Raw genomic sequence first — 18,797 nt, 5'->3', positions numbered from 1 at the left:
AATGAGAGTCACAAAGATTAAAAAAACGTAAACTGAGTTTCTGATCAACTATATATATATATATCATGCCCATTAACTAACTATTTAATTGATCTAACTAACTTTTTTTTATTACTGTGAGGAACTAGCTGGTAAAAAAAAAAGAAAGAAAAAAAAAAACTATGAAATGTTTCTCCTTTTCACAAGGGTATTTCCTTTACATAAAAAACCATAATTAACGTTAGATAAATTATTACTTCCTCCGTCCCTAAGGGCATGTTCACATTTACCGAATTGAACTGAAATGAATTAAATATTTTATGAGAGAAGGAAATTAGGAACTGAACTGAACTGATTGGAGTTGAATTGAAATTAAGCTGAAGTGAACAGACTTTAAATACTTCCTCCGTTTTTTTATTATTGCACCATAGAGATTGGGTAAAAATATTTTGGAAGTGGAAAAAAGTAAGAGAGAGAAAGGTAAAAATACAAAATTGCCCATGGGATATATTGATAAACTAAAAAGTAAGTGTGAAAAAACAAAGGTATGTTGGGTATTTATAGTGTGAACACAAATAATTTTTTTCCTAAAGAGGAAATGGTGCAATATTTGTAAAACTTCCTAAAAAGATAAGTGGTGCAATAATAAAAGAACGGAGGAAGTATAGTTTTTTTGACTTACTTGGGTCAAACTTTAAAAACTTTGACCATAAATTCCAATTAATTTATAAGAGATTATTTGTTCATGTAAGATATTATTAAATTCGTCACATTTTATAGTTTATAATACTCCGTATTAGACTTTTATAATTTTTACGCATATAAAAGTAGAGATATAAACGTTTTAAGACACATGTTAGAGATTGTAAAACTCAAACGGGAACTATATTTAGGGAATAGTCTAAACTACGGACAACCGTAGAATTAGATTTGTACGTACCCACACCCACATCCAAACCCACACCGTATTTCCGTATACAAAAAATTCCGTAATCGTACAGCCGCCGTTAACCAATTTTTAATTACCAAAAAAAAAAAACCTACGAAACAAAACTCAGACTTGATTGACGGAGACTACTCCCTCCCCCCTCGACCGTGACGGAACCTTTCCGTTTCTGGCAATTTCTCTCTCCTCCTTCGACAACGACTCCCACACTTTTCACTCTCTCACTCCTCCTTTTCTCCCTCTTTCCTTCCTTCCTTCCCCCCTTTTTCTCTCTCCTCTTTCCAGAACCAAACAACTTCCTCTAGCCGACACCAACTCTACAGTAGAGAGAGAAAACTTAGAGAGAGAAAATTCAATTGGATTGAATTCAATTTTTTTTTGGCGTTTTTCTACCAGCTGATTGATAGATTGATGATGATGAAAACGATGTTTCAGCTCCATTGAATGAATGTAGCATCATTCTCAGGTTTTTCTTTTTTTTTACTCAGATTCCTTTTTTCATTGCAATTAATGCGTCGGTTTTTGTTATTATTGTGTAATTCAATTGAATTCAATTTTAATTCCATTTTTCTCGATTCCTGTAAAAAAATTTATTATTCAATCGCTTTCGTATCGGTTTTACCGTTCTTAAATTAGTCAGAGGAGAGAGAAAAAAGTGTTACGAGTACACACTACTGCCGCGATCTTCTTCTTTTCGTTGTAAATTTTTTTTTTTTTTTTTTTTTTTTTTTCAGATTCCTTATTTTTTATTTTGTTTGATTTTTTCGTTTTTCTTGGTATGTAAACTATTTTTGAGCTTTAATTAAATTAATTTAATAAAAAAATTAATTAAATAAGATCACTTGAGATTGAAGTAAAGCTAAAAATCTTGCTTAGATCTGCATAATCTGTATTGATATACTGACCTTTCTATATGTTTGAATGTAGAAATTTTACCAGCAGAAGAAAATTCAGCAATGCCAGGTATTGTCACATTTGATTGAATTTAAGATATTAATATTAATCAAATTTGCATTGATTTTGATTGATTTATGACGAATTTAGAGGATATTCAATTGATTCGAGAAGAAGAGAGGGGGAGAAAGTCGGAGATTGAGGTTTCTGAAGATGAGCCAATCAGACGAACGAGGATCAAGAGTTTGAGGAAGAAAGCGGCGAGTGCTTCGACAAAATTGGCGCATGGCCTCAAGAAGAGAGGCAAACGAGTGGCGGATTGTAAATTCTCCTCGATCGCAATCGATGATTTTAGGGATGAGAAGGAGGAAGAGGCTGTTGATGCGTTTCGGCTGGTTTTGGTGGAGAAAAATATGCTTCCACATCATCTGGATGATTATCACACCATGCTTAGGTGAGAAACTAATGTTTTTTTTATACTATGCTATTTATATATCTGAATTTAGTTTTTGGCATATTTTATGTAGGTGAATAGTATTGTGGATTGTGATATTATTTTTATTTGTATGATCAGGCTTTGCAATGATTGAAATTTCACATAAAATACATAAGATTTTTATACTTTGAATTGGTACAAAGGTGATAAAATGGAATAGATGACGGCTATTCAGCAACGATGTAAGTTTAAAAATATTATGAATTCAATACTTTGAATCGGTACAATGATTAATACACGGATTAAATGACAGCTAGTCAGCTGATATCTGTCAAAATTTGGAGTAATCTCGGAACCTCAGAGGTTAAAATTAAATTCATTATCGTGATTTAATCTAGATTGTCCATTTAGATTTCTGTTTCAGAGAGTTTGACTGCACTGTGCAGTATACCATGAAAAATTGACACCTTGTGGGATTCAAGATTATTCTCCCTTTTAGATTGGCATATTATTAACGAAATCTGATATGCGTGTTGTTGGTCCATGTTGTGTGGGAACAAACCAGCAGCAATTTCAATTGTCCGATAAAATGTGGTTAAGGGTTAATGATTAGAGTACAATCTGGTTAGAAAATATTCAGAATAATTACTGGATTACTCATGACTGTACTTGAATCATTAAGAGAGATTTTTGTTATTCATTGAGAAACGTTGACGTCATATACTATTCCACTTTCATAGGCGAGCTTGCAACGTGATATGTGCATCTTGCCCTGTCATTGCTTATTGTGAAAAATTACTGGAGAAGTCTCCGATTTTATTACACTGGAAAGATTCGTGGTATATAGAATAGAAAATCTGAACATTAATAACCTCTTCCAGCATTTTTCTCTTGGAGCTTGAATGGATAATTAAAGGACATGACTATTGTTATACAGGGGTTCCAAATTTGACAACTCTTGCTGTACAGGGGTGTCTTTCAGGTTCATCAAAAATAGTCGGAATAGTTCAGTGATTTCCAATTGCTTAGATTTTGCTTCATTGTATGAGGTTACTTTTGTAGTGTATTCTTGAGGTTGAAAACAGTGTTGCTTAGAAGACTAGAGCGTAGAAAATCTAAATGGAGGAATATTGGTAAGGAATCATTTATCCTCTTAGTATTGGATTGTTTAGGGAAGTCGTGAATCTTTTCATCTATCTACCATATGTCCATATGAGCAAAGCATGAGTCAAGTTATTCATAAATTATTACGATTTGTAAGCTGTTAAGGTTACTGAATTCTGCTCTCCATCAAGAATTGGTTAAGTGGTTATCCTGGTATCAATCATTCCAAACAATCAGCCATGAGATTTATTGTATCACGAATATGACTAATTTAGGACAATGGAGTGAATTTAAACATATGTTCAAGGTTATGATCCTTCTGACGATTCAGGCAATTTAAAATTGCCTAGAGAGAGCTTTAAATTTCTTGAATGGTGGATAAGCAATGTCAGAAAAACCTGGTAGCATTTTGCTGCTTCTTTCCACATTAGTGTGGTAAATTTGCTATAAAATTATCTCTAAGAGTGGAAATGTTAATTATGAGGCACGTGTTTTAGATGATTGGAAATGTTATTTATGTGACATAGGAAATGATATCAGCATTCCGATTTTAATGATCTAATTGTTGTAAATGCTCCACATGGTTGGTATTAATATATTTTCCCCACATGGCTCATGTAAATGGAGGCATTTTGCCCCCTAGGTAATTAAAAAGAGATTTATCTCCTTGGTAGTTCATATCTATGATGTTTCCCCAACATGGCTTATGTAAATGGAATTTTATTTTGTATCCCCCTAGTTAAAATAAAAGAGATACACATCTCCTTGATAACACTTATAATCATGATGCTTTTGCCAAACTCTGGTACTATTTCTAAAACACAACCATGTTGGCTTAGTTGAGTGTCTGGTTAGCTTCACGGAGCGTTAACTGTTGGCAATATAAAGCTAACTTGTAGGCTACTTGTACCCATCTGGACCTTGGACTGTATTTTACAGTAAATTAGTCATGATCCAGTTAATGTAATAGTCTTTAATAGACATGTGATGTATCTCTGTTCACTGTGACTATTTTTGAACAGAAATGTGTCATTTCGTGCAGATTTTTGAAAGCAAGGAAGTTTGACCTTGATAAAACTATCCATATGTGGGAAGAAATGATCAAATGGAGGAAAGAAAATGGAGTAGATACTATTGTACAGGTAATAAACTTTTCAAATATATCGTATCAAGAATAAATTTTACAGTAAAGAAAAAGGGATTTCAATTATTAAGATCTTTTTAGACAAAAGTTGCCCTCCAATTGTAACTCCATAAATAAAAGCTGCATTTAGTTGAAGTTTCTTTTCAAGAAATAAGTGTATTTGCTTGAGAACTTGGTGTTGATATTCTATATGGTTATGTTACTACTTTTGTCTTCCTAAGTCGTACTCACTTTTCATTTGCATCCATTTTTTATAATCTACTCACTTTTACTTTATTCTATTCATGTTGCACCTTTTACTCGTGATTGGTATCTCCAACCCTACTCTATGGAACCAATTGTATTTAATAATTCTCTTATTATCTATTTTTCTCCTTTTAAAAGCTAAAGCCACCCCTGTCTAAGTACAACTTATCAGCAGAATCTCGCAGAAAAATCTGGCTGTTGATTGGACACCACAATTTTTTTTGCGCCACCCTTGTCCCTTTGTTTGGGAGAAATTCTGCCTTTGTTTGAGTCATCAATGAGACAATGACTCAAATAACACTTGCTGCCTTGCTGGTATTAAGACAATGACTCATATACTTATTTCCCAATCAATATTTTCTCTCCTTCTTGTCAGTTTCTCTTCCCCCTCTCATTCAATAGGATAAATACTTTCCTTTTCAGTTTTGATCAGTTAAAACTAGTTATATATAATCAATATTCAGCTTCAATCAGTAAGATTCAAATTTAATGTAAATAACAAAAAAAAGACAATTAAATTAGTTAAAATCTGTTTTTTATTCTAAAAAATGATTTCACTTCACTATAGCTTTTTCTTTCATTTACATCATCAACCCTATATCAATGTTCGAAGCTATTTTTATTGCTCCCTGGTGAGAAGTGATTGATGGTAGGTGATCCTTAATTTGATATGCAGCTGCCTGGAAGTAGAAATGCTTAGACATTTTAATTTGGTCCATTGTCACCCAAGTCAAAGAATGGTGAATGATTGACTTCATTGAAAATAGGCTTGTATTATTGTTATTCTTTTTGGATGCACAACATTTCTTCTCCATGATGTGAAATTCACAAAGTTTCTTTTAACTCTTTTCTGTAGGATTTCTACTATGAAGAATTCGATGACGTACAGCGACACTATCCCCATGGTTATCATGGTGTAGATAAGGATGGGCGACCTGTTTATATTGAAAGACTTGGCAAGATTGAAACTGCCAAGCTTATGAATGTGACCACCATAGAGCGTTTTTTAAAGTATCATATACAAGGATTTGAAAAGGCTTTTGCAGAGAAATTTCCAGCTTGTTCCATCGCTGCCAAGAGACATATTGATTCTACAACTACAATATTGGATGTTCATGGGGTGGTATGTATGATTTGTCTTAAGATTCTGACAGAAAATTTGAGCAAGCAACATCTCCTCCTCTAAGTTCTTATTAGTTCATGTTTTTTGTAGAACTGGATGAGCTTTGGTAAAGTTGCTCTTGATCTTATAAAGAACATGCAGAAAATCGACGGTGACAATTACCCTGAGGTAGGTTGCTCTATTTATTTGATAATTATTTTGTTCTAAGTACAAAGTTTTGTTCGCATGGTAGTGGATCTATGCTCACCTGTTCTCCCGTTTCCTCCAAATTTCTTCAGACGTTGCATCAGATGTTTATAATAAATGCTGGTGCTGGATTCAAGATGATATGGTCTACTGTGAAAAGCTTTCTTGATCCGAGGACTACCTCAAAGATTCATGTATGATCTACTCTTAATTTATACTAATTTTAGAAGTTTTGAAGATAAACATCTTAACCTGACATTTGTCTTACTTTGGCAGGTTCTGGGCAGCAAATTCCATGGCAAGTTGATGGAATTTGTAGATCTCAGGTGGGTTATTTTTCCTTTCTACTGCTGCATTATTGTTGTTGTTCAAATTAAAGCAAATCACAATCTCTGGTTTCAGAAGCTGATTGCACCATCTTTCTGCAGCCAATTGCCTGAGTTTGTTGGTGGGACTTGCTCTTGCCCTGGTGGATGCCTTAAATATCAGAAGGGACCCTGGAATGATCCAGAAATAATGAAAGTAAGATTATGGTTGTTTATGATCACTGGCATTCTCCATCTCTTCAGTTGGACTTAAAAGTGTGAAGCGGAATATCACATAAATGTTTTTACTTGCAGCTGGTGCATTCACAAGAAATTATGTATATGAAAAGAACTACAAGCTCTTCTGATTGCGAAGATCTTAAAAGCAAATTATTTGCTAATAAGGTAGTGTGTGTAATAATAATTAATGGCACTACAGTGTTTTATTTCACGATTTTCTGGCAAGTTTATCAAACTAATGCACGTTGCTTGCAAAGGCTACTAGGAATGACATGGTTTTTGCCGACGTGGTTCCTGATTTAGATGGCCAAATTCCTAACATTGCAGCGTCAGCGGATAATAATGTAAGTTTCTTAAGTCAAGGCCAATCATCCCTCTTCCCGTCTACTTTCCTAAGGGGTTTGGGGGAAGAGGGAAACCAAAAGAAGTTCCAACATAATATGATTAGTCTGTCAATGTATTTAGCTTCGGTTATTGTTTTAATTATGGGGCTAGTTTAAAATAGGTGCTAATTATGAACTAAGAACAATGGGGAGCTATGTGAAAGTGAGAAGAACAGTCAATTGTCATTCTGAAAAACTTCATAATTTGATCATGGAGTTGATGTGATTCTAAAGAAATTTTTTCTTGGGTTGACATGATTGTTAAGAAATTTTTTCTTTGAGTGATACATGACACACAATATGCTAGTTCACATAGTGGGGTTTAATTATTTATTTATATTCCTTTATCTTTTGTTTTGTGTTGGAGTAGGGAGTTTGGGGTCATGCAAATGCAAGACTAATTCTAATATGACATGTTTTTATCACAAGTTGTTTGATATGGTGCTGGCCTGGTAACCAATGAAAATATCCTCCTGAGTGGCTGAGACCATAAGATATGCTGAAATGCCTGGCCAGAAGCATTCAGAGCTTTGAAACTAGTTGCTATGAAAACTTTCATTTGATGGAAAAGTGTATATTTATAGGCTAATTTGCTAAATGTATACTCCAAGTGTGAAAAGCCAGATGTCTTCTCACATCAATATTGCCATTTGTATAATTGCAATTGCCGATATCAATCTATTGATTAAAATTTTGTTTAGCACAATTTGAAGGTTATGGACACATAATTGAAATCACGTATTCTTTTGTCTCTCATCTTTATGCTGTCCCAGGTAATATTGGGCGAAACTTCGTGCATTGGCAACCCAGTGGAAATAGCGAGAACTAATGCTAAAGCTGAAGAGGCTAATTTAAAAAGTATGTGATCCTTTGTTATAATTTACTCTCATTTATTTTCATGTCATTGTCTTGTTGGTATCATTTTCAAATTGGTTAGTGGGACAAGGAAGGATATGGTTTGTTTTCTAAATGAACAGCTCTAGCCCTGAAGTGAACCTGATTTTTTTATCAACTGCAAAATTCCCAATTAAGTTTAATTGATTATCTCTTCAACAAATTCTGTAATATCTTTTATATTGTGACATAAGGGATAATCTTTCCTGGGAGGATGTCTTATTTAGAATATAATTGATTCTTTATTTTATTGACTAGACATTAAAAGCCACCTAATTTGGAAGTTGTGAACAGATCATGCATTTGGAAAGAGCGAAGAAGCGAGGTCTCTGAAAGTCATTCCTGATGTGAGAGGTTTACCTGCTGGCTTTGTATTCAAATTTTTTGCATGTCTGCAAATTTTATTTCGCTCCTTAGGAAAAATTTGGGCGCTTAGACCAAAAGATAATCAGCCAAAGGTGCAGTGTGAGCTTGTTGATTTAGCTGCTAGCCAGTCAGAGCCAGAGTCTGAGCAAGAGCCAGGTTTCGAAAGTCCAGCTGATGTTCAGAAGATTGAGGACTCTCTGCTTAATCCTTGCTGGAAAAGGCTTCAGCATTTAGAGCAGATGGTGACAGACCTCGTAAATAAACCTACAAGAATCCCTCCAGATAAAGAGGCAACACTTGTTGAGTCATTAAAAAGAATCAAAGCTATAGAGTATGACTTGCAGAAGACGAAGAAGGTAAAAGTATTATTATATCTATGTACTGAGATGTGTTTTCCAATTTATTAGCATGTTTATAGGTTCTTACTTTGATTCTATCTGGAACAGGCCCTGTTTGCAACAGCATCAAAGCAAGTTGAGCTTGCTGAGTCACTGGAAAATCTAAGGGAAAGCAGCATGCATGTAAGCTCTCACTTACTGAAATACTATTATATATCTGGTTGTGAAAAAAAAAAAAAACCTGTGAGCTTCTTAATCAAATTATTTTGGTGATTTAGCTGACCTTATACTCCTAAACTTTTAGCCATTTACTACCTTTATAACTTTATAAGGGGGGTTCACTTGTCAAACTGCCATCAATATAGATTATTAGTTCCATCTTCATCTCTTTTGTGTCTCAAACATAGATGGTATATGAAAGCTTCAATTGGTATGATATTCAAGTAATTAAAATGCTACCACAAAATCTATAGAGGAGAGACAGCTTTGGTAAAATGCAGCATTAGCTACATTTATTTGCTGAATTTCATGTCATCAATCCTACCAGAATGAGTAGAAGAAAATGGTCATGGCTGACTGGAAAGAAGGGAAAACGAGATGGAATTGGATGAGTCAGCAACCTTCCCATCAACTCTCTTTCTGTAGAAACGGGAGAGGCAGAATCAATTATTTTTGGGGCAGATGAATATGATTATCCTAGCTACTATTATATCTTGAGGAGTTGTTCAGTAAGAAGAAAATGTTAAATCTGCAGAAGACTATAAACCATTTGGGGCTTAATGTTTTCAAATCTACTGGTCTGGAATAAATGAATTTTTTGATCCATGTGTTGTGCAATTATAATATTTTCGATCTAAGATAGTTTATTGCTTGACTTCCATTTGCTGAGATTACTTTATTTGTTACAGAGACCAACATGTTGGAGGAGAAGTTGGAAACCTGCCCCTTCAGAAAGTCGATAGGATGGATCAATATAGTATTATGTGCGTGTTTTTACTTCCTTCAACATTGATGTCGCTGACTAATGACTACAAATTCTTACAGCTGGTAACTTGCTTGTTTCCTTTGCCTCTATTTGCCCTCTTTCTTTTTTTCTTATCTGATCTTTGCATGTTATGACTACCCTTGCAGGTAGTTTTAATTTATTGCTCCAACTGCTCGAGCGGACTCCAGTACAGTGCAGTCATTTCACAGAATTGTGTGTATAGCTAACTAGATTTTGCTTGTGTGTATAGATCGGCCATACAAAATTTAAAGCTAGAGAATTTAGATTAGGATTTAAGGGAACAATACATAATACCGTTTTCAATAAAAACGAGAGAATAACAAGATGTAACAATAGATATGGCCTAATTTTGTACTGTATTAGAATTGGAAATGCTATAAAACATGCAAGGGGATAGGAAATAAATTCCCCTCTTTTTTTTTTTCATTATTACCTGTATTTTTATTTTGTTGTTTTGCACTTACAAATTTTTTTCACACACCATCAGACATTCAGACTCATATTAGTGGTTTGAATTCAACCCATTTACTCTATTGTATCTAAACGAAGTTTTAAAAACTGATAATTGATGATTGTTTTGAAAGGAAAATAGGATTTGGAATTTTGGAAACTAAAATACTCACCTATATGAAATATGGTGAAAAGTGAATTTCAAAAATTGTCCAATGCTCCACTTAATGCGACTGTGTGAATAAAAGACAATTCAATTGTACCCTTTGTTTCTTCTTTATTTGCACAGCATGTTTAATTTGTGCACTTGATTCCATGACAAACTTTGCGACTGGCCTAGCTTGATAGACAGCTGTGGATCTCAAATTTTTTTATGTTGGGCCTTCAAACGCCTATTTTCCCAATATACTCGACAGCCTTGGTGATTTCATCTATATTCTTTTTGCCTACATAAATAAGAGCATGTTTGATTCATCTGAGTTTCACTTAATAAAAACTTTCAAATCGAACTTGAGTTGCTCTTATTAACCCCTATTTAAACTAATCTTTCTTTACTTATCTTATCAACCCTTAGATCAAATTTTTTTTCCTAAAATGAGTTTGTGTAAGGCCAACAAATGAAGACCTAAGTAGCATATTAGATGCTAATTGTAACTCTTCAAATTCTTGGATGTAAATTTTGCTTTAATCCTTGTAAGTTTCTATTTTTGTGATGATTATAAGGATGGATTAAAATTATCATGTCATCGTATTCTGTAGAAAGTAAAATATCATATGAGGAGAATTGACGTACTTCGTTTGATAAAATTAGGCCACTTGTTCTTTCTTTGTCCGAGGAATTTCAATCTATTGCCTCACAGCAACTTTATCAGTCAATCTCACGGCTCACGTACACTTTAGAATATTATGCTTTCATGGTTCTTATCGTACGTAAAAGGTTATAATGCCTTTGGACCTTTGATTTTGGATGGTAAATACTTTTATATGCGGATAAATCCTGACAATTAATCAAGCTTGGAGCTTAAATTAAAGTGAGATCCATATACTACCTCCGTTAATGGTTATTTACAAATTTGAAATTTTTTATATCTCACAAATAATACTCAAAGTTGCACATAACCATTAACGGAGGTAGTATATAATTGTCATGCACTTCGAACAACGATCATCTCCTAAAAAAAACGATTTAGGTAATCATTATGATTAATTATGCTATTACTTGAATATGTTACGCAAAGTTGCTGTGGTGTAGTGGTTATCACGTCAGTCTTACACACTGAAGGTCCCCAGTTCGATCCTGGGCAGCAACATTAGTAATTTATTTTATTTTTGTTAATATGCTTTCCATAAAGAACGATTATGGCTATTATTAGCCATAAAATCCGTTGTCTAATTTGCCTAACAAAACGTTGGTGAATATAGATCAATTTGCATTTAGAAAAAATCCTTTTCCAAAACAACAAGGCGATATTGTTAAAAATTGTCTAAGAAATCTTCCAATGCTGCTTGACAGCGTGAGCAAGGTGAACAAATGCCTTTTGGACCTTTGGATCTTGATGTAAGTAAGGGGAAAAAAGAGAAAAAAAATAAAAAAAAAACAATCAATTCAGATACTTCCTCCGTGTATTTTTTTTTTTTTTTTTTTTTTTTTTTAATTACACCATAAGGACTTTTACACTATTAACTTAATCTTTTTTTACCATCTTTTGTGATTTATCTATTACGAAAAATATAGTCATGTGCGATCTAGTTAGATTCGTCTTGAAATCTACTTTTTAAATATCAATTTTTTATAATTTTTACAAAAGTATAATTACAGATATTAATAGCCAAAGTAATGCATTGGCAAGCGTAAAACCCCTTATGGTGCAATAAAAAAGAACAGAGGAAGTATTAGAATCCAACTACTCCGAATTTGATTCAGATTACATCCCGCAAATTTTAAGATGCACCATGGTACACCTAGAAATAAGTGCACCACGCCTATACTTTTGAACATTTAGTAAAAAATCTGAACATTTAGTAAAAAAATCTAAACAATTGCAAATTTTGAACATGTAGTAAAAACATCTGAATATCGCAAATTTTGAACATTTAGTTTAAAAATCTGAACAATCGCAATGCATCACGCCTATACTTTTGAACATTTAGTAAAAAAAAATCTGAACAATCGCGAATTTTGAACATTTAGTAAAAAAATCTGAACATCGCAAATTTAAAACATTTAGTACAAAAAATCTGAACAATCGCAATGCACCACACCTATACTTTTGAACATTTAGTAAAAAAATATGAACAATAACAAATTTTGAACATTTAGTAAAAGAATCTGAACAATCGCAAATTTTGAATTATTACGAGTCAGACAAATTTTGAAAGAAGTTTGTCTGACTTGTAATAATTCAATAGTTTTGTAATATAAACTGAACATTTACTGTATACAAAATGAACATTTCCTTATAATATATGAACATAAAAATTGGATATTTATGTTTAGTTTTTGTGACGTGTTCATATTTTTTTTTACTAAATGTTTTTTTTTGTCAAATATTCAAATTTTTTTTACTATATGTTCAAAAATATAGACGTGGTGCACATAATGCTAATTACCCCAACACTTTGATTAAAATGATTCAGCTCGACATTAGCCGATCCAAATACTTGTTGGTTACAAAAATATCTAATTTCGTCCTTTATATCCCAAATCCCCCATCACATGGGTGAAAACCCACCTCAAAAAACACCCCCCAAAAACGGGTCGGGTCCATTAACTACCCATCTCACCAAACCCCCCTAATCCATTCACCCCACCTCCTATGAACCCCACCTTCACCCACCACCACACCACCATTCACCACCACCCCTTCTTTTCCCTCTTTCTCCCTCCTCCCTTTTCTCTCTCCTCCCACAATGTCCTCCTCTCCTCAACCCCAACCCCAACCCCAACCCCAATCACCACCACCACAACAATCACCACCTCCCTCACCTCCCACCACCACCACAATCACAACCACCACCACATCAACCCCACCACCACCACAACCACAACCACAACCACAACCACCACCAATAATCCAAGCCCTCTCATACTCACCCCTCAAAAAACCCCAACCAATCCCATGGTCCCACGAAGAAACCCTCAACCTCATCAAAGCTTATCAAGAAAAATGGTACTCCCTCAAACGCGGCCAATTAAAAGCCTCTCAATGGGAAGAAGTTGCCATCACTGTCGCCGCTCGTTGCGGCCTTGACGACCCCTCTAAGTCCGGCACTCAGTGCCGCCACAAGATCGAGAAGCTTCGAAAGCGTTACCGTGCCGAAAAACAGAAGATGGGTCCTAATTTTAATTACCACAATCATCCTTGGATCTATTTTAGTCTCATGGATCAGCTCGAGCGCGGTCCTCTCCCCATCTCCGCTATTGCTCCCGCTGATGATTGTATCAATAATAATAATAATAGTAATCATTATGTCAGACATGGTAGTGACGATGATGACGAGGATGAGGAAGGCGGGGGTGTTCGGTTTGCGAGCATGGAGAAGCTGAGGAGGGATAGGGTTGGCGCGATGGGGCGGGGTTTCGGAAACGGGTATCGAAGTGGGGGTATGAGGAGTTTGAGGGATTTGAAGAAGAGGAAGAGTTATTGGGAAGGGGATGATGATGAGGAAGAAGAAGAGGTGGGGTTTGAAGATGGAGGTGAGGAGGTTGCTGGGGTGGAGGAGAGAGAAAATGGGATGAATTTGATGGGTGAATTGGGTGCTCAAATGAGGGGATTTGCTGAGAATTTTGTCAGAATTGAGAAGAAAAAACTAGATTTGATGAGAGATAATCAAAGATTGAGGATTGAAATGGAGAGTAAGAAGAGGGAGCTGATTCTTGTTTATCAACATAAAACCATTGAATTGATTAACAAGGCTTTTACTGATGCTTCTGCTGCTGCTTCCTCTGAGAAGAAGAAGAAGATGATGAGTCCAGATTTGTGATCAAAACTTCCAATTTTTTTTTCTTACTCTGTTCAAAGTTAGTTGTCGCGTTACTAGTTCAAATTATACTTGTAACGGGATTATTAGTATCAAAACGAGAGAGTAATTTATTTTTCCTGTTGTTAATTTTGTGTTACAAATTTGCAATAAAGTTTAGGTGGATGATGGATGATCTGCAATTTTATTTGGTAGTCTCTAAAAGCAGAAATGGTACTTTGGTTTGGGTGTAGTTTTGTAATATTGAGTAGGGTCAATCTTGTAATATACCAAGTACTGTACTTCACTACTTCATAGTGATATCAAAACCATGATTTACTTAAAATGTACTGTAAGAAGTTGAGAAGAACTCATAACAAAAATGATGTTCTTCAAAAGAATCATGTCTTTACTTTGCATGTTCAAACACTTCCCAGTTATGTTCTCCTGCTTTTATGTACAGTACATTGTGACTAACTGTTCATTATGGATTAGTTTTAATAGTACTTGTAAAAGTCAACGCTTCCAAATTACAGTAGTTTATTGGTTTTTGAAATATTTTTTGACTGTTAATCTTTTCCTGCCAACAATTAAAAAATGAAAATAAAATTAAAAATCGTTGACTGATAATTTTAAAATGTCAACAAGTAAAAGGAGGAATCATGACTTGATTTATCATTGCAGAAATTATTCTGTTTAGCACAGTCAATATTGGAAAAATTATTCATTTATCATTGCAAAATATGCAAATTAACTTTGACGTAAGTTAATTCTTTCTACTGACTAATTCCTCCATTCTATAATCGTTGTCAGTACACTTGCAAATTTTATTTATTTATTTATTTTACATAAAAGTAAGATAAAATACATTAGGATGCCCTCTTCACGAAGGGTACAATACACTTGCAAATTACCGCCATACCATTGCAAATTACTTCTGTTAAACATACATCACCACACCCTTGCAAATTACTTCTGTTAAACATACACTGAGCTTTTGAATCAAGGTAAAAGTACAACTAGGATGTTTCAAACCAAAAAGTACAATTAGGTTGTTCTATCAAATTCTGGAAGCCATTAGTTAGGCAGTATAATTATGACAGAAAATGACCCAAAATGTCATTAATTAGACACCAAACTTACATCAAATAATTACTGAGATTCTTCTGCTTTACAATACATTTAACTGGTTTTAGTAAAAAATGTCGGCAACCTACTAAAGAATGACCAGCTCATCGCAGCTTAATCAGGGTTCAGGAATTCATTTCATGACTTGGTTGAATTCCCCTCTGAAGATGTAGCTGAGTTTACTTACCACTTAGAGGGAAGACTAGAACAGCCTTACAATGTCGATGGTAAGAGAAGACAACGAGATGGTGCAGGAGCATGAAGAAGACCAACCTCATCCTGATGATTGCTGGAACTGGTATTTAAACAACTTTGATATTGCTGGAACTGTAATTGCAGATAGTTAATGAAACCAAGAATTGCATGGAACTTGCGAGGTGGCAGAAACAGAGGTTATACCACTTCAGTGACATGACTTCAAGATAAACCAACGATATGTAAAGCATACACTGAATCCTGATTTCTGGATGATTTCAATGCATCAGCATGTGCAGAGAGTATGGGATCTGAAGCCTGAATATGCATCACTAAAGTAGAAAACAAACGAAGCAATTGATACTGATGCTGCTGCCACAACCTATGCCAAAGTTGCCTCTTTCTAACAAGGTCAAGAGGGGATCTTTTCCTGTCACATCATTATTATAGTATATGGTCAAGGCAGCTCCAAAAACTTTGCCATACTAAACCCCAATAAGTAAAATGATCAAATAATAACCTTAGCTCCTTCAGTCCTTCCATCATCATGAATAGTGTTAAAACTGAAGTCAGAATTCACATAGAAACAGATCCTCCGATGGTCTTGAGATTGGCATGTTTAATGGTTCCGGACATCATACAAAAGCTGCTTCCACCAGCAGGCATATGCACAAGTCGATTGATTCTTTGTTCTACGTTTCTTCCAGAACATAAAAATGCACAACTAAAGTTTCAGCTGATGAATTATTGGAAAAGAATGCCAGACCTAGGAACTGCATATTCTGCATCTCTAAAACAAACAAGGCGTTAACCACATGACCAATAAACAGGAAATATGCCAGAGCAAAGCAACAAAAAAGAGTCACAAGACCCATGGTAAAGTGATGGGAGCCATCAAATTGAGAACATGAAGATACCTTAAGAGAGAAACTGACTCCAGACTGTTACTGGAAAACTGAGGGAGTAGATACCAGATATGCTTTCACTGCATGTAGACACCATTGGCATTTCAATAGGAAGACTCCCATCTAGTTTACCAATGATCACCACAAGAACATTCGCCATCCTTGAAGTGATGGTAACGATTGACATCTCTTATAATTATCTCCCTTTGTGTCACTTTTGAGACAAATTTAATGAAGATATGACAATCCTCACATGCTCGAAGGTTCTTCGTGATATGAAGCCTTGTTCCAGGTTGAGTGCTGATAAGTCCAAAAGCAATTGCCAGCCTTTCACTGTGACTGCAAACCATACCGGTCTTCTCATCATCTTCAACATCATGGAATACAGTCCCAGTAGTTGGAGCATATCCAGCTTCCATTACCAATCCTGTCACCCTCTCCAATTCGGCATATATAGTGTCACACATGGGGTGTGTAGTGTCTCCAGAGAGGAAAGCATGAACTTCATTTTTCAATTCAATCCAACTACATGCTATGTTCTTTTTAACTCCTTTATCAATCATCAATCTTCTCACCCTTGCAACTCCATCCCATTGTCCAGCTTGTGCATATATATTAGACAAAATCACATAATTCCCCGAGTCATTAGGTTGAAGCTCAATGATCTTCTCCAATGCTAATTCCCCCAATTCTACATTTCCATGGATCTTACACGCATTTAGCAATGAACCCCAAACAGCAGAATCCGGTGTAACCTTCATTTGCATAATGAGATCGTGAGCCTCCTTTAGTCGGCCAGTATGGCCAAGGAGATCAACCATGCATGTATAATGTTGCACCGTAGGATTGATATGAAACTCTTCAATCATTTGGTTAAAATATCTCCAACCTTCATCCAGTAAACGACCATGGCGACAAGCAGAAAGAACCCCAACAAAAGTAATATGATCAGGCACATAACCTTGTCTGATCATTTCCTCAAATAAGTCGATTGCATCATCGTAACAACCATGCATAGCATACCCAGAAACCATAGCATTCCAAGCAACAACCCTTTTCTCCTGAAGCCTCTCAAACACCCTCCTTGCCACTCTAACCGACCCACATTTTGCATACATATCTACAAGAGCAGTTTTAACCTTATCTTGAAACGCAAACCCTTGCCGCCAACTAAACCCATGAATCTCCCTCCCCTGAGGAAGAGCACCAATGTCAGCTGAAGCTGAGATAACTGTCACCAAGGTAGCAACAGTAGGCCTCTGACTCGCAAACGCCATCTCACTGCACAAAGTAAGTGCATCTTCCGGTTGCCCATTTTGGGCATAAGCAGCAAGCATAGAGTTCCACAAAACAACATCCCTACTTACAATTTTATCAAAAACACCTCTAGCACTCTCCAAACAACCACATTTTGCATACATATCAATAAGTGCAGCACCTACAAACACATCATTCTCCCAACCAGTTCTGATAACATGCTCATGAATCTCCCTACCCTCTTTAACAGCCAAAAGCGCCGAGCACGCCTTTAGCACAAAAGGGAAAGTAAAGTTATCGGGATTAAGCCCATGATCAAGCAACTGATAATAAAGTGATATAGCAACTTGATACGGTCCATCCCACGCATACCCACGAATCAAAACATTCCATAAAAACAAATTACTCTTAGGCATTTTATCAAACAGTTGGTGTGCATAAACCAAAGCATTGCAATTACAATAAAGATCAACAAGTTTAGTAGCTAAACCAACATTTAAAGCTAACCCAGATAGGCAAATTTGAGCATGAATCTGCTTACCAGGTTCAATCGCCCTTTGAGAAATACAAGATTTAAGAAGAGAGGCGTAATCTGCAGGGGACAAAGAACAACTGGGGTTGATAGAAAAATTAGATTTTGAAGATGGGTAATCAAAGTTTTTGCTGTTGTTTCTATAATTAGTAGTTACTGGTGATGCAAATGAGTGATAATGAGCATTTTTCAGAAGTAAAAATGGTGGAATGAAGAAGAAATGGGTGTTAATTTCATTGAAAAAACAGGGTAATGAAGAACAACAGTAAGAGATTTTCCGCAAGTTTATGGCGGTATAAAGAAGCATTTTGATGCATTTGATTGAAGACGAGTTTCCTTCAATTGGGGTAATAAGAGGCCGCCCTCTCAACAGGTTAAATTTGTAAAATTACAGTTAAACTCGTTTTGGGGTAAAATCAGTAGCGGTTTAAGACAGGTAGCAGTTTCTCGATGAACAGTGAAAAATAATTCTATTAGTTACAACAACTTTGCCATCATGTGTTGAAACTTGGAATTTCTCGGATAATAAAAATATTGGCTGGATTTTCAAAGTGATGAAATAATAGAAACAAAAGCCAGAGATTAGAAGAACCAAGTTTACTAATCTTAAAACATAGGGTTTATTGAAAACCAAAAAAAAAAAAAAAAAAAAAAAAAAAAAAAAAAAAAAAAAAATCTTTAGGGTTGAGAAATCAGATATTGAATTTATTTAAAATTGGATTAAATTAGGGTGTGTTTGGCATCATTGCTGTTTTTGGTTTTTTTGTTTTTTACCTCTAA

The 18,797-nt window shown here is 35.1% G+C and overlaps 2 protein-coding genes, 1 non-coding gene and 1 pseudogene across 8 annotated transcripts; 3 read left to right on the top strand and 1 right to left on the bottom strand.

Moving 5' to 3' along the window:
- Positions 1–1,190: 1,190 nt before the first annotated feature.
- Positions 1,191–10,014, top strand: LOC145571984 (phosphatidylinositol/phosphatidylcholine transfer protein SFH9-like). Of its 3 annotated transcripts, none has more exons than XM_081630999.1 (16): positions 1,191–1,391; positions 1,853–1,888; positions 1,970–2,273; positions 4,402–4,501; positions 5,606–5,872; positions 5,963–6,040; positions 6,151–6,252; positions 6,335–6,384; positions 6,487–6,580; positions 6,679–6,768; positions 6,861–6,947; positions 7,760–7,844; positions 8,175–8,602; positions 8,693–8,767; positions 9,493–9,631; positions 9,716–10,014. In XM_081630999.1, exons 1-15 carry the CDS (start codon positions 1,370–1,372, stop codon positions 9,544–9,546), a joined length of 1,872 nt encoding a protein of 623 aa, XP_081487125.1. In that variant the 5' UTR covers positions 1,191–1,369; the 3' UTR covers positions 9,547–9,631; positions 9,716–10,014. The 3 variants fall into 3 exon arrangements, with proteins under 3 accessions (XP_081487125.1, XP_081487127.1, XP_081487126.1); XM_081631001.1 differs by lacking the exon at positions 1,191–1,391 and adding an exon at positions 1,446–1,624; XM_081631000.1 differs by lacking the exon at positions 1,191–1,391 and adding an exon at positions 1,665–1,701.
- A 1,263-nt stretch (positions 10,015–11,277) lies between these two features.
- TRNAV-UAC (transfer RNA valine (anticodon UAC)) lies at positions 11,278–11,350 on the top strand. The gene has a single exon. It is a non-coding gene; the product is annotated as a tRNA-Val (tRNA).
- Positions 11,351–12,874: 1,524 nt separating this feature from the next.
- On the top strand, positions 12,875–14,196 carry LOC145571983 (uncharacterized). The gene has a single exon (XM_081630998.1). It carries the CDS (start codon positions 12,951–12,953, stop codon positions 14,022–14,024), a length of 1,074 nt encoding a protein of 357 aa, XP_081487124.1. The 5' UTR covers positions 12,875–12,950; the 3' UTR covers positions 14,025–14,196.
- Positions 14,197–14,919: 723 nt separating this feature from the next.
- LOC145570321 (pentatricopeptide repeat-containing protein At2g01510, mitochondrial pseudogene) lies at positions 14,920–18,639 on the bottom strand (annotated as a pseudogene). Of its 3 annotated transcripts, XR_014096441.1 has the most exons (3): positions 16,241–18,639; positions 15,844–16,113; positions 14,920–15,753 (listed from the first exon to the last, which is right to left on the bottom strand). The product of XR_014096441.1 is annotated as a pentatricopeptide repeat-containing protein At2g01510, mitochondrial pseudogene, transcript variant X3 (transcript). The 3 variants fall into 3 exon arrangements; XR_014096439.1 differs by lacking the exon at positions 14,920–15,753 and having other exon boundaries at positions 15,843–16,113; XR_014096440.1 differs by lacking the exon at positions 14,920–15,753 and having other exon boundaries at positions 15,843–16,105.
- Positions 18,640–18,797: the final 158 nt, after the last annotated feature.

The sequence above is a fragment of the Chenopodium album genome, chromosome 12 (assembly GCF_948465745.1).
Source record: "Chenopodium album chromosome 12, dcCheAlbu1.1, whole genome shotgun sequence".
NCBI classification, from domain to species: domain Eukaryota; kingdom Viridiplantae; phylum Streptophyta; class Magnoliopsida; order Caryophyllales; family Amaranthaceae; genus Chenopodium; species Chenopodium album.
Note: the sequence above shows the minus strand (reverse complement) of the source record. Positions and strands in the feature narration are given on the sequence as shown.